Source organism: Triticum aestivum, chromosome 2A (genome assembly GCF_018294505.1).
Source record: "Triticum aestivum cultivar Chinese Spring chromosome 2A, IWGSC CS RefSeq v2.1, whole genome shotgun sequence".
In the NCBI taxonomy this organism is placed as follows: domain Eukaryota; kingdom Viridiplantae; phylum Streptophyta; class Magnoliopsida; order Poales; family Poaceae; genus Triticum; species Triticum aestivum.
Genome location: NC_057797.1, coordinates 36,204,127 through 36,217,540, shown reverse-complemented (window position 1 = coordinate 36,217,540; position 13,414 = coordinate 36,204,127). Strand labels below are relative to the sequence as shown.

The following is a 13,414-nucleotide window of genomic DNA, read 5'->3' as shown; positions in this document are numbered from 1 at the left end:
CTCAAAGGCCCAAAGGGCAAGTTGCATCAATGGTTACAACGAGAGGAGTGGTATAGGCGCCAAGACACGGCCAACTCCCTCGTAACAGGGTCCTTAAATCTAAAGGCCCAAAGCGTAAAATCTGAGATGATGTTACAAAGAGTATTGGTGGGTGAGTGGAGCTCGTTGCGAAAGATACGAGCGTTCCTGGAGTCCCACAACTTCCAGAGGATGGCGGGGGTGACCATGGGCCAAATGTTGATGTCGAGGCCCACCGGCATAGGAGTAGCCCAAACGAGGTCGATGGAGTCGAGGCCCACCGACTGAGAACGCCCCAGTTGCGACCAGAAGAAGTCGAGGAACAAAAACCTCACACGCTCTCTGCTAAATTCGAGACTAACCAAACTTCGTCCGTCAGAGCAAGAACCAGAGGACCGGGACATACAACCACGTTGTCCACTCCCTAGGATAGCGCAACTGAGACAAACCTGCAGAAAGAACGCTCGACGCAAATTACCAGACTTGAGGACACATCATCTTCCACACGCCTCCCTGCAATACGAGGAAGCATCATCTTCCACACGCCTCTCGGCGATACGCCTGTGGGGAATGAATCGGTGGAGGTGTGCGTGCAAAGCAGGGCGCAACTCACATAGCTGGTCATTCATTATGGTTTATTCGATGATGAGTATGGGTTAGCGAAGGTTTTGTTCACGTATTTTTGGTTGTGTTTGCCTCTGTTTCGCTCGGGGATAGCATGAGGGGAAAAGGGGGAGATGGCCTCTCGACCCCGACTCCAACGATTGCCCGTTGGCTTGCCTTCGAATTCTTCTTCAGTCTCACCTTCTGCGTCGCTGCCATTGTGATTGCGGGGGAATGTTGAGTATTGTGATTATTAAAAAAGCTAGGATAGCGCGGGATATTATTCTAGCTTGCCTTGTACTCTAAGATGAGCCTACAAGGCAAGGTAGAATAATACCCTACGTTATCTAACATTTCTAATAATCACGATACTCAACAACGATGACCTCGACAAGGTGCTCCTATCCACCTCCGACAACGAGTAAACGGCGTTGGGAGCCCCTCTCTAGGCTCTAGCAATGTCAAATGGCTACATTGTGCATAGCCTAAACATTACTTGACGGCATTGTTTAGTGGCTAATTAATATAATTAGAAAAACTTATTATTTTGAATGTCGTTTGATTTCTTGATTCAGCTTTAATTGTGGTTCGAATGCCTAAAATTCAAACTAGAAATTCCAACCAAGTGCAAAAAAAAAGAGACAGAAAGAGAGAGATAGTAATCAATCCGTGTGATACAATGACTGAATGACAGATGTACAATATTGTTTCTTTTGGCGAGAATGACAGATCTACTAGACGAGACAATGAACAAACACTACTATAACTAAAAATCAAGCACGCCCCGCGCGTGCCCTCCTTGAAGCGGCCCAGCGCTCGCATTCGTTGTCGAGCGCGGCCAGCTGGGCGAGGCGTGAGCTCCATTGCTGCAGTTCCCACTCGTAGTCGGGGTCCTCCCAGTAGTTGCACTTGTACCGCTTCTCTATCATCACGTCGCACTGCCCCTCCTCCCGCTCGTAGCTTCTCTTCGTCCCCACCGCCACCGCCGGCGCCGGCAACTCGGCCTCGACGACGTCCATCGCTTCTCTCCTTCCGGCGATCGATCTGAAGATGCTACTCAACTTTTAGGTTTCCCTTCGATTCGACTATGGCTAGCTGTTGATCGTGCAGTAGCTAGGCCGGCCGGGTCCTTGATTTTATGGGGCCGACCTAGCGTCCAAACTTCGTCGTCGACTCCAGAGTCCAGACCGGAATCGGTGGGGTTGGTCCGGAGAGTCCGTGTCCGACTGCTCCTGCGTCCTGCCCTCTCCTCTCTCTCCCCCGGCTGCTACGACGCCTACAAGTATTGGGCCGGCCCAACAAGAGATTTCTCGCGGGTAAATCCTTATTTACCGCCTAACGCGGTGGACATCAGGCAAACGCTCCCAAGTATTGGGCTGGCCCAGCAAGAGATTTCCAACATACTCCCTCTTCCGGTTTTGGAAAGATTGGTTCTAGAACCTTCCCTGGCCGGTTTTTCATTCTTTTTTTCTGAGAGAAATGCCATGATGGCGTTTTTTTTTACATTTTATGTGGAAAAAAATCGATACATAGTTTGACAAAGCATCAACCAAAACACCCGGAGGCTCCGAATTCCATACAATGGTTCGAGAGACATCCACTTTGCTAGCTAGTACATCCGCCGCCATATTGGCTTCCCTATGGCAATGATTAAGTATAACAGAGTTGAAATTATGACATAAAAAGATACATTCCTAAAAAAATTGCGGCCGGACATAGGGAGTTTTCGCCACTTTGCATCGCCTAAATTACTCCCATGCACGCAGCTTTAACCACAAGATTGTGGTATCCAATGTCACCTGGCAAAACCAGGTCATCTCGAAGTCCTCTGGCCTCCGCTGTTTCTGCATCTACCATAAACGCTATCTGACTGCATGAGGCAGCCAGGACAGCCAGGGCCGGCCGGCCCTGTGTTTTGGGAGGCCCTAGGCGAACTCGACGACATGGACCCTATGTCGTAAGATCATATATATGTATGTGTGCGTGTGATACATAAACATATATATAAGAGTAATCTTTTAACCACACATCTTTAGTTTGAAATTTGACTATTATAATTATTGGACAATGCAATATTACGACAGAAATACTCAAAAGATAGCAAAACAAAACTAAAATGACATGATTACCTCAAAAAAGAAACAAATTCGACTCACTCCATTGACAACAATAATACTCCATTGCTTCAAAAAAGGTTTCTTCGGGCGTTTCTTGATGCAAAGTCATTAAGGGCACTATCAAGGTCAACATCAGATGAGTTATCATCCGAAAAAGCTTCTTAGGCAACGTAGCATGTTGTGTCCTAAAATTATATAAAAGTAAAGAGTATACAAAGAATTAGAAATTTATAGATCGGATGATCGAAACCCTAGATATGGACATAGAATGACTAAAGATTAGGATGGTTGAATGTATACTATGTAGAAGAGTATACATAAAAATTTTGAAACTTCAGATGGATAGTTGAATACCTAGTAAAGAAACTACTCAAATTGAGGGATCGATGAATGGATCAGGAGTCGTGGATACGTACTGTCCTGAGTCCTGACGCTCACATACGTATAACGTATTAACCTATTGCCGGATGGCCGGGTTGCCGGCACGGCCACACAGCGCAACAACAGTCTGCCGGACTGCCGCGCGCAACAGCGACAACGAGCGGCCAAGGTGCTTAGCGGCGGAGCGACGGGCCGACGATACGACGAAAGACGAACCGACGATTGAAGGCACAAGCCAGATCTTCCGATTGATTTGTTTCACATGTATACGCGTGTGTTGTGCGGCCGTCGTGGCTGATGCTTCGCGAATCTCTACCTAGCTACTTTTTTAACTTTCTACCTAGCTACCTGACCGGCCAAGCACATCTCATTTATTTTTTCACACAATTTTTTCCTTATCTACTTTTTGCTTATACTCTATATGTATACACATCATGGGCCCCCCTTCAGCCTGGGCCCTGGGCCGCCGCCCCTCTGCCCATGCCCCAGGGCCGGCCCTGAGGACAGCGTCATTTGTTCGCGAAGAATTGCTCCGGATCCTCCCGATCCACTATCCGAATCAAATCGCGGTGTCCACATTTAATTTAACGCACCCTTATGATGGTTTTACCCAGCCATGACGCGAAATACAACTACCACTGTTCTACGGAAGTGCTTAATACATATGCACGAGCTACGGGGCATCTCATCAACCCGGGCAAGTGCTTAATACATATGCACGAGCTACGGGGCAGCTCATCAACACCAGAAGGATGTAGGACACGAGGTAAATTTCAGAATTTGCAATCACGGTTGTTGAAGAGGATCATTGCATGGGGTGATTCCCGCTCTCTTGCTGGCATGGAGATTGTGATCAAAGCGGTCATGCAAGCCATTCCCACTTATATTATGGGTGTATTTAAACTGCCTATGTCTGTTTGTATGTGACGACCTCAAGAGAATGGTTCGGAATTTCTGGTGGGGAGCGTCTGAGGGCAAGAGGAAAACTGACTAGTTAGCTTGGCCAAAAAAATTGGTGCACAAAACTCATGGCGGATTGGGCTTCATGGACTTCAAGGTTTTCAACCAAGCTCTAACCAGCATGGCGGTTGCTAACCAAGCCTAATAGTTTGTGTGTGCAGGTACTAAAAGCTCGCTACTATCCCGATGGCCGCCTTGAGGACACGGTGTTCTCCAGAAATATCCCCTACCTGGCAGGCTATCCAGCATGACTTTGAGCTCCTGAAGAAGGGCCTCATCTGGCATGTTGGCGATGGACATCACATCGCATCTGCCATGATCGCTCGGTACCCCGGGAGCCATCGCGCCAACCCATCACACAGCAAGGCACCTGCCGGCTGAGGAGAGTAGCAGAACTTCTGGACGATGAAGGGTCCTGGCGCATGGACTTGTTTTGCGCTATTTCCTCCAGGTGGACATTGACGCGATCACCAGCACATCGCCTCGCATCCCCGACGATAGTATTGCATGGGCGCCAGAAAAGAACGGTATCTTCACCGTTCAATCTGCCTACCGCTTTGCGATGGACGAGCGCGAGCGTCCATAGGCTACTACGATGAGCAGGCCCCGGATGGTCGTCACGCCATCTGTAAGATCATATGGGGGTGCCCTGCTCCCCCTAAGGTACGCATATTTGCATGGAAAGTGGTGACCAACTCGTTGGCTACATGGGCCAACAAATTTTCTCGTCATCTTGAGCTTACTGACATCTCTCCCCTTTGTGGTGTGGAACGAGAGGACGGGTTCCATGCGCTTTGCAGAAGCCCACTTGCTACAGATTTGTGATGTGCCATGGAGGTAGATTGGCCCATCCCGAAACTTGAAGCAATATGTAATAATGGGCCGGAGTGGTTGTTTACTCTCCTGGACCCCCCTGGATGATACAGCGCAGATGGTGGTGCTCATGACCATGCGGTGATCCTGGCACATCCGCAATGAGATAACGCATGGGAAGGGGTCACCACCCACAGAAATCTCTCGCCGCTTTCTTCCTGGGTATATAAGCTCGCTATTATACATCCATCAATACCCTCATGGTGATATGGAGAGGGGAAAGATGGTGCTGCATGTGAACCGGCCGGCTACAGCCCCGAGCGCCACCTCGCAACAGGAGCTGCGGTGGATTGCCCCGCCGGGCTGAACGAAGCTAAACACCGATACAGTAGTATTGTAGAACATGCGTATTGAATGTTATAAAACTCTATCTATATATTTAAAATATTCATACTGTACCATGATAAGTATGAATATTACATATTTATTAACTTACTGTATAATTTTATTTATCCCCCAAAAAAGGTCGGTCTTATCGCTATAAAAAACCAAAAGAAAAAAGGAAAAAAAAAACTAAGAGAACTAGCGAAGAAGCGAATTGATTGAAGGTACCGAGCGCAGCTTGGAGGGAACTAACTGCCCAGCCCAGGAGCAATGCTAGACGTACGGGCGTTGTACGGGGGATTTACAGGCTCGTTGACTGTGATTGGTTGGAATATGATTAAGGGGGACGGCCCCACCCTGAAAATCAGGGGGGAAGCAATTAGATTAGGCCACGGTGTCATCCTGTAAAACTTTGTACGATCATCCTGTACGTGTAGTATTATTGCCCAGCCCAGTACTTTAGCGAGCAGGGAAACCTTTTGGCGAGCCGGGCATACATCTTGCTATAAGCGACATATAGTCCTGGCATCACGGAAGAAAAAATTGATTTTTGATATCAGTGTACACCACATATGCTATAACTCCATGAAATTTCACCGATAAAGGGTTTGTGGTAGTCCATAGAGAGCAAAGTTTGAGGCTAATAAAGTCATTTGGATCACCATGATGGATGTTTTCTCTTGGCAAATTTTTGTACACAATTAGAACACATTTGATGTTCATTGAAAAAAAAATCAGATTTTTAATATATATTTTTTGGATTTTACCGCTGATGCGGGCATACATCTCCCTCTTTCATACCCCGTGCGTTGCTGCGAGAAAAGTATTAATTTATTCTGCTAATGTGCAAACTTTATTCTGCATGTTGCATAATTGCAACCAACCACGTGCTTGTACTATGTAGCAAGCACCAATTAACTAGGCGGTTGGTGGGGGTTGATAGTCGGCGAGGTACGGCATGGTGTTGAGCGCGTTCTCCACGAGCGTACCCACCATTTCCCACACCTGCTTCTCCCTCGCCCACTCCTCGATCACACCGCTGATGTCCTCCTTGACGTCGTACCTCATGGTGCCGATAAGCTCCTCCGTGGTCGGGCCCAGGTCAACCGTGTCGAGTATGAACTCACCGTCGTCACCGCCAAGCACGCGCACCAGACTGGGGCCGCCGAACAGGTTGTGCTTAGAGGACAAGGCCTCCTGGTACGCGCCGGAGAGGAGCACGGCCACGTAGTAGCCGCCGAGCACGGGGTCCAGCGGGTGCAGCGGCAGCGTCTCTGCCCCGCCGATGAATCTCTCGATCTTCCCGTCGCTGTCGCAGGTGAGGTCGACGAGCGTGGCCATGCGGGTCGGCCTCTCGTGGAGCCGGCTCACCGGCATCATCGGGAACAACCGCTGGATGCCCCAGAAGTCCGGGATCAGCGAGAAGACGGACAGGTTCATGTGGTAGGTGTAGATGGTTGTCGCGTCGGCCATGACGCTCTTGGGGAGCTTCTTCCCCAGCTTGTACATCTCGGTGCCGTGCTTTTTCATGTCCAAGGCGCGCGCAGAGGATATGGTGGACATGCCCGTTGCTGCGTCACCCTTCAAATTGAGTAGCGCCCTCGGCTGCTGCTTCGAGACCAGCTCATGGATCTTGGCGTGCAGCTGCTCGGTGGTCTCGCCTTCGTCTCTCGGCTCGGGGATCGCAGACGCGGAGAGCGCCTCGAGGATGATCATGGAGTGGTGCGACGCCATGGCGTGCCCGCTCTCGGTGCAAAGCACGGGGTGGGGAACGCCGTTGTCGTCGCACCTGAGCCGCACTGCCTGCACGATGCTGGACGCGTACTCCTCCAGCCCATACGCCACCGACATGTCGGAGTTTCCCGATCGTGTCCCGTCGTAGTCGACGCCGAGTCCACCGCCGCAGTCCAGCGTGGTCATCCCCTCCGCGCTACAGTCGTTCACGAGGGCGCAGTAGATCTCGGCGGCCTCGCTGGCCGCCTTGAAGACGATGTCCGTGGACGGGATCATGGAGCCGACGTGGAAGTGCAGCAGCTTGAGCCAGTGCAGCTTATTAAGAGCCTTGAGCTTCCGTGCCACCTCGTAGATCCTCTCCGCCAGGAGCCCGAACTTGCCGTGCTTGCCGGCCGTGGACCCGAAATGGCCCGGTAACCTGGTGAGCAGCTTGGCACGAACACCAATGGCCGGCTCGACGCCGAGCCGCCTGCTCTGCTCGATGACGATGTCGAGCTCCTCCTCCATCTCCAGCACGATGATGGCGTTGAGGCCCATGGCGCGCGCCGCCAGGGCGAGCGCGACGTAGTCCTTGTCCTTGTAGCCGTTGCACACGAGGTAGGCGCCAGGCTTGGCCCTGGTGAGGCAGCTCATGGCGATGAGCAGCTCCGGCTTGGACCCGGCCTCGAGCCCGTAGCCGTGCTGGTGGCCGAAGCGGACCATGTCCTGCACGACGGCCTTGTTCTGATTCACCTTCACCGGGAACACGCCCTGGTAGACCGAGCTGTAGCCGGTGTGCTTGATGGCGGTCGCGAACGCCGCATGCAGCTCGTGGAGCCGGTGCCGGAGCACGTCGGGGAAGCGGAGGATCATGGGGAACTGGAGCTTCCTCTTTTTCTTGTCGTCGCGATCGGTGGTCGTCGTGGCTGCGGCTTGGTTGATGACGGAGAGCAGGTCGATCTCCTGGCCCGGGGCCGTGTCACGGCCGTGGGGTCGGACGCAGAGGTGGCCGTTCTTGTTGACGGCGAAGTAGGGGTCGCCCCAGCGGTGGATGTTGTACACTCCGCCGTAGTTCTTGGCCATGATGCAGTCCCGGCCCGATCGACGAGAAAAGAGAGGGCAGGTGAATTTTGTTACCGTGCCGGTGAAGACTGCTGCGTGGAATTCGGGCTAGACCTTCCTCAGTTATATAGAGGTCTAGCTTTTTTCTTTTTCTTTTTGAGGAAATATAGAGGTGTAGCTAGAGGAACGAAAATGGCGTTTTGTACCCATGCATGGAGGAGGCCTGATTAATGGTCGGCGTGGGCCTGGTACCACCGTACGTCTCGGGTGTGAAGTCGTGGAAGTCATGCATGCTGGACCGTAGCAACTCGCGGTGTTTGCCTCGTGGAAAAGCCTTTCACGTACGTAAGTGTCCATCTTCCCAGTATAGTACTATGTACTACCGCCTTATTGTGTCTTTCAAATGGAGCGAACCAGGCTGTATTTGTATGGTTAGAAGGATGGTTATATCCCTAGCCCATCGATCAGGGTTTGAATCTTGCTGTTCACACTATTACAGAAATTTACTTGTGGTGACTTCGTAAATTTCAACATGATATACCGGCTCAGTCTTTTGAAGATTCTTATATGTCAGAATTAGCGTGTGTGTGTTCATAGAGATGAATGTATGCATGCATACAGTATACATGAGCGGTTGCGTATATACTGTGTTCTAAGAAAAACATGTTTCAAATGGAAAAAACAAAACTTATGTCTAGCACCACACTGAAAGAAAAACTCAAGTTGGTTGGCATCTGCCTACTGTCTTGGTTTTGTTACATCATTTGGACCAAAGAGCTAGATAAAGTACAAGCTGGAAAACGTGCAATGTCTGCTTGGAAATATGCCCGTTCATTTTTCCTGATCATCTTGAGATAAATATTGATCATTCATTTTTGCTGATCTAAGGGTTAATATTAGTCGATACTACTGGCTTAGATGTGTAGTATTCTCTGCAAAAAAGGCACAATCGGAAGAGTTGCAAAGCAGTAGTAGGCTTTCATCGAGACGGGAATCCAGCGCGATGATTCGGGAAAGATGAACAGAATCCGTACCGCCGAGCGTTCCGTCAGCGAGTATTGATTCGGGGAGCAGAGGAGCGGAGCTTGCCAGCAAGAGGGCAGCCGTCAACAAGACAAACCTGCCTCTGATGCTCGTCAGCCTCCCGTGCTGGCCCGCAATGCCTCACGACGCCGGAACCAAATGCAGACGACGAGCCTGGATCCACCCAGCTAGCTGCCGCTGAAACTTTGCGTCCCCTGCTCCCGCGTAGAAGAAAAGATGACACCTCTGTGTCTCAAAAACTGAATCATGAGATGGCTCGTGGGTGGCTAGGCTAGCTGCATGTAGGCACACCGGCGAGAGATTATAAAGCAGCCGATGTTCCAGTGAGAGGGGATGGACATGATTGGTGCCCTCGTCGGGAGGAAGACAATGATTGATTAGAAATTCCATCTTTAATAATATGCAATTATGAATTGACTAAACTGCCCTTTACATCAACCGTTGGATTAGATTTATACTACACACCCCAATCAGTAGTATGATGCGCTGTAAAATTTCTCCGAAAATAACGCGTTAATGTTTCTCAACAGAGGGGCCGAGGGAGTAGCATCGAACAACAGTTTTCTATCATGCGTGGGGCAATAGACTCTCCACAATGATCTACAGATACATGAATTGTCTACTGACATAGCAGTACAGGATCAAATCTGCATCGGGTCACACTACTCGCCGCAGCTCTGCTGTGTTGAGTGCGAACTTACGGTGCTGTGACAACACGGACGAAATTACCAGGCTTTCCTTTCTCAGGCCAGATGCATCGTCGAGGAAAGATGGGTTTTCCTTGGCTCCGCTGAGTACTGCTTGAAAGATCTGCAATGGATCCCCATGGCTGACAATAAGAACAGCAGAGCTGCATGCAGTTAAACATACAAGTCAGCTCCAGCGTGATATACAGAAGCACAGGTAAAGAAATGTCAAGCTGTAACTTGAACAAGTCATGCGTCAAATCTGCATGGAACTGTTAGAACTTCAGCATTCTGGACTACTAATTGATAGCTTGGCCAAGGCAGCTCTGTAACGTAAACCTTTTTAGTGGTTCCTCATGTTTAAGTACTTATCTGCACTCAATAGACTGTCTAAGGTAATTGTATGAGTTGTTATCACTATGTACCAAATTGTGAACCTTACCATTCTTTCCAGATAATAAGATCTCTAACAAAGTAGATGGAAAACTGAAAAGGCATGGCAAGACATGCAACTGTGCTTTACAAAAGAACACTGGACACTGAATTACAGCCTATCGGTTTATACTCTATAGATATATAATTTTTACTTCTTATTAACTGAAATTTATATTGATTGGTTTAACTTTAAAGCAAGCCATTTATATAGACTTCAGTAATGGTATAACACCAAATACATGTAACAGAACATGAATAAACAGATATATCATTTGGATTCCAATTCCAATAATAATGCAAGTACAAGTACCCATGAAACTCCACGTCTGCAGAAGACAGCACCCCTGCAAGTCTACTAGCAACATCTGCAACGCTCTCCCCACCTTCTGGGGCCAAAAAGGGATCTGCTTCATCTATTGCCCATACCTCTGCATACTACCGCATCATGTCAGATTTAATAACTGGCAAATAAGATAAGATCAAAACGGACACCACAGACAGCCAAAAGGAGGGTTTCCTCTTAAATGTTGAATGACACAATCTGCCCAAACGAAAGTTTAATGGTGCCCAGCAGACCAACCAACTTGGCGACGCCTCAATTATCATTGGCATACATTTAGCAGGCAATGGTATCTCTTGAACGTCATATGAACTCTCACTAATTGGAATGGTTGGGTAGAAGCAAATTGATCCACAGACTAACATCTGACAATATATATGTGCAATTGATCTATCAGTAGGTTGGAATAGATCATCATTCAACATACTAATGAAAATTTATTTGTTAAAACAGTGAACATTTGAATAGTTGATGCTCTATTATATGCACATTTGATGCCCCTATGAGTTTTGGTAAGCATGTTAATTCACACATTATTATAATTTGAAAGAATCTCCACGGTTCAATACATGAGTACAAACTAACCTTCTCGTGTGAAAGCAACTCATATGATGGTCCAAAATAACGTTCACGAAGTTCCACGGTTGCCTGCAAAAGAAACTCTGGTTGGTGGACTAGATGGTCACAATTAATGAGAAATACTAATTTTATGAAGAAAGTGATCCCTGATACTTCAGCAACTTTGAACGATTCCACTATATATTGTTGACCACGGAGACAACATCTAAAAGAGGATGATGTTGCAGTGAATGATAAGGCTAAACAATTGGGTTCACGACAACTAGGAGACAGAGCTGTTTTCAGCTGTAGCAGTTTTCGTTTCTTAGTTGTTTTAAAGGTCCCTTTTAATGGATTATTTTACAGGTTATGTTCACAGTATTATTGTTCTACAGAAATGACCATTAGTTACTGCCTCTTGCGACTTCTCTGAAATTGTTCACTTCATTATTGTAAAAGTAAGAGGCGGCAGTACTACTAGCTCTTGATACCGAGAAACACAAGCACTCCATTTTTTTCCTTTAGCTGGGCATCACAAGCAGAATTTTGAGAGGTGCAGATAGTTTGGTCATACACAACCTGTGGATGTATTAAACTACTTATCGTTTCATCACATACACAAATTGCCACAGTTATTATTTCTTCCTACAGATGGATAGAAAATTAGCAAATGTAAACCTCACAGTTATTACTTTGCAGGTTCCGTTCACAGTATAATTGTTCTACAGAATGACCAGCCTCTTGTGACTTCTCTGAAATTGTGTACTTCATTTCTGCAGAAATAAGAGGTGGCAGGACTACTAGCTCTCGATACCGGGAAACACCAATCACTCTGTTTTTCCTTTAGATGGGACTTCCACATGCAGAAATTTCGGATTATAGATAGTTTGGTCTTACAAGAGCGTGGATGTAATGAACCTATCACTTACATAAACAAATTATCACTGTTATCATCATTTTTTCCCTACCAGTACCAACACATGGAAAATTAGCAAATGTAAACCTTACTACTTCAGAAAGGTAAGTCATATCATGCCCAAACGAATCCAAAGGCTACGTCCTCCAGACAGATATCCGAAGTTCAAACATGAGGAACAGTGAGACTGAAATTACTTGCTTCACACCCATTCAGATGCCTATGCTACTTGGCTCACCAATATGAGAGACTTAGCATGCAATCCATCACCATTATCTTGATTAAAACTGAACAAGGTTCCATCTAGTAGTAGAATTAAGCCACTCACCTTGCAGCTAGGACCCTCAAATGGGACGCCCAGCACGCCGGCGACCACCCTGGCCGTCTCCGTCGTCCGCGAGAACGGCGAGTAACAGATCTTGACAGAGTCCACCGGCACACCCATCTCCTCAAGCTCCTGCACGCACAGAATCAGCCACTTCCCCCAATCGGCAATCGCTACCGCATATCCCCCATCCAAGGAGAAGCCATAGATTCGAGCTCGATCCCGTACCTTCCGGAGCGACTCGCCGGCGGAGCGCGCCTGCTCGACGCCCTGAGGGGCCAGCCCGAACTCCGGCTTCGTGCCGTTCTCCTGCCAGGACCGGAACAGTTAACTGAAGCTTCCGATTGGATTTAGCGATTGTGGCAGAGGGAAATCGAAGACGGCGAGCTGGGGTGGAGGGACTGGTACCAGGGAGGAGACGATGAGGCCGCGCTCGTTGGGGACGCTGCGGCCGTGGCGGAGGATCCAGTACCTGTTCCGGAAGGCGGGCGGCGGCGCCGGCGAGTTGCCGGTCGAACCCTCCATTTGCCCAACCCGCACTCTGCTACTCGGAAAAGAACCAAGTGTCTGAGTTAACATGTACAGTACAAGTAAGAAATTACAGTTTTTTTTTAACATAAACGCTAGAAGCGTCCGGCTTTAATCTATCTATCTATCTATCTATCTACCCCTATAAAAACATGAAAGGGCGGAGAATCAATTCATCTTATCCATCAAATCGTGTGATTTGACGGTCTACATTGCTCCAACGTATTAAACATGTTTTATGCTTTAACTATCCACTATGCCATTAGCCTGGCCGCTATCCTCTAGTGCCTCTTTCAAAGTACTAAAACAAAACCGCTGCCTCCCGCTAACTAGCCACTAATCCAATGCACGCACGCATCACACACGTTCTTCCCCAAAAACTAATCCCACTCAAATCTCGTCCCCTCGATCTCGATATGATCTGTCTTGGCAAACGCCTCCACCGCCAGGACGTCCTGCCGGGTCGGTGAACAAAGTACAAGTCACGTAAGGACCGACATGACAAAACTGAAAGAGATAGCAGAACATCTC

At 48.3% G+C, this 13,414-nt stretch overlaps 2 protein-coding genes across 2 annotated transcripts; both read right to left on the bottom strand.

Moving 5' to 3' along the window:
* Nucleotides 1-6,086: 6,086 nt before the first annotated feature.
* Nucleotides 6,087-8,671, bottom strand: LOC123184512 (arginine decarboxylase-like). The gene has a single exon (XM_044596611.1). It carries the CDS (start codon nt 8,070-8,072, stop codon nt 6,195-6,197), a length of 1,878 nt encoding a protein of 625 aa, XP_044452546.1. The 5' UTR covers nt 8,073-8,671; the 3' UTR covers nt 6,087-6,194.
* Nucleotides 8,672-9,589: 918 nt separating this feature from the next.
* Nucleotides 9,590-12,945, bottom strand: LOC123187260 (agropine synthesis reductase). Its single transcript, XM_044599073.1, has 6 exons — nt 12,764-12,945; nt 12,584-12,664; nt 12,359-12,487; nt 11,142-11,204; nt 10,527-10,651; nt 9,590-9,945 (listed from the first exon to the last, which is right to left on the bottom strand). The coding sequence occupies exons 1-6, from the start codon at nt 12,932-12,934 to the stop codon at nt 9,753-9,755; spliced, it is 762 nt and encodes a 253-aa protein (XP_044455008.1). The 5' UTR covers nt 12,935-12,945; the 3' UTR covers nt 9,590-9,752.
* Nucleotides 12,946-13,414: the final 469 nt, after the last annotated feature.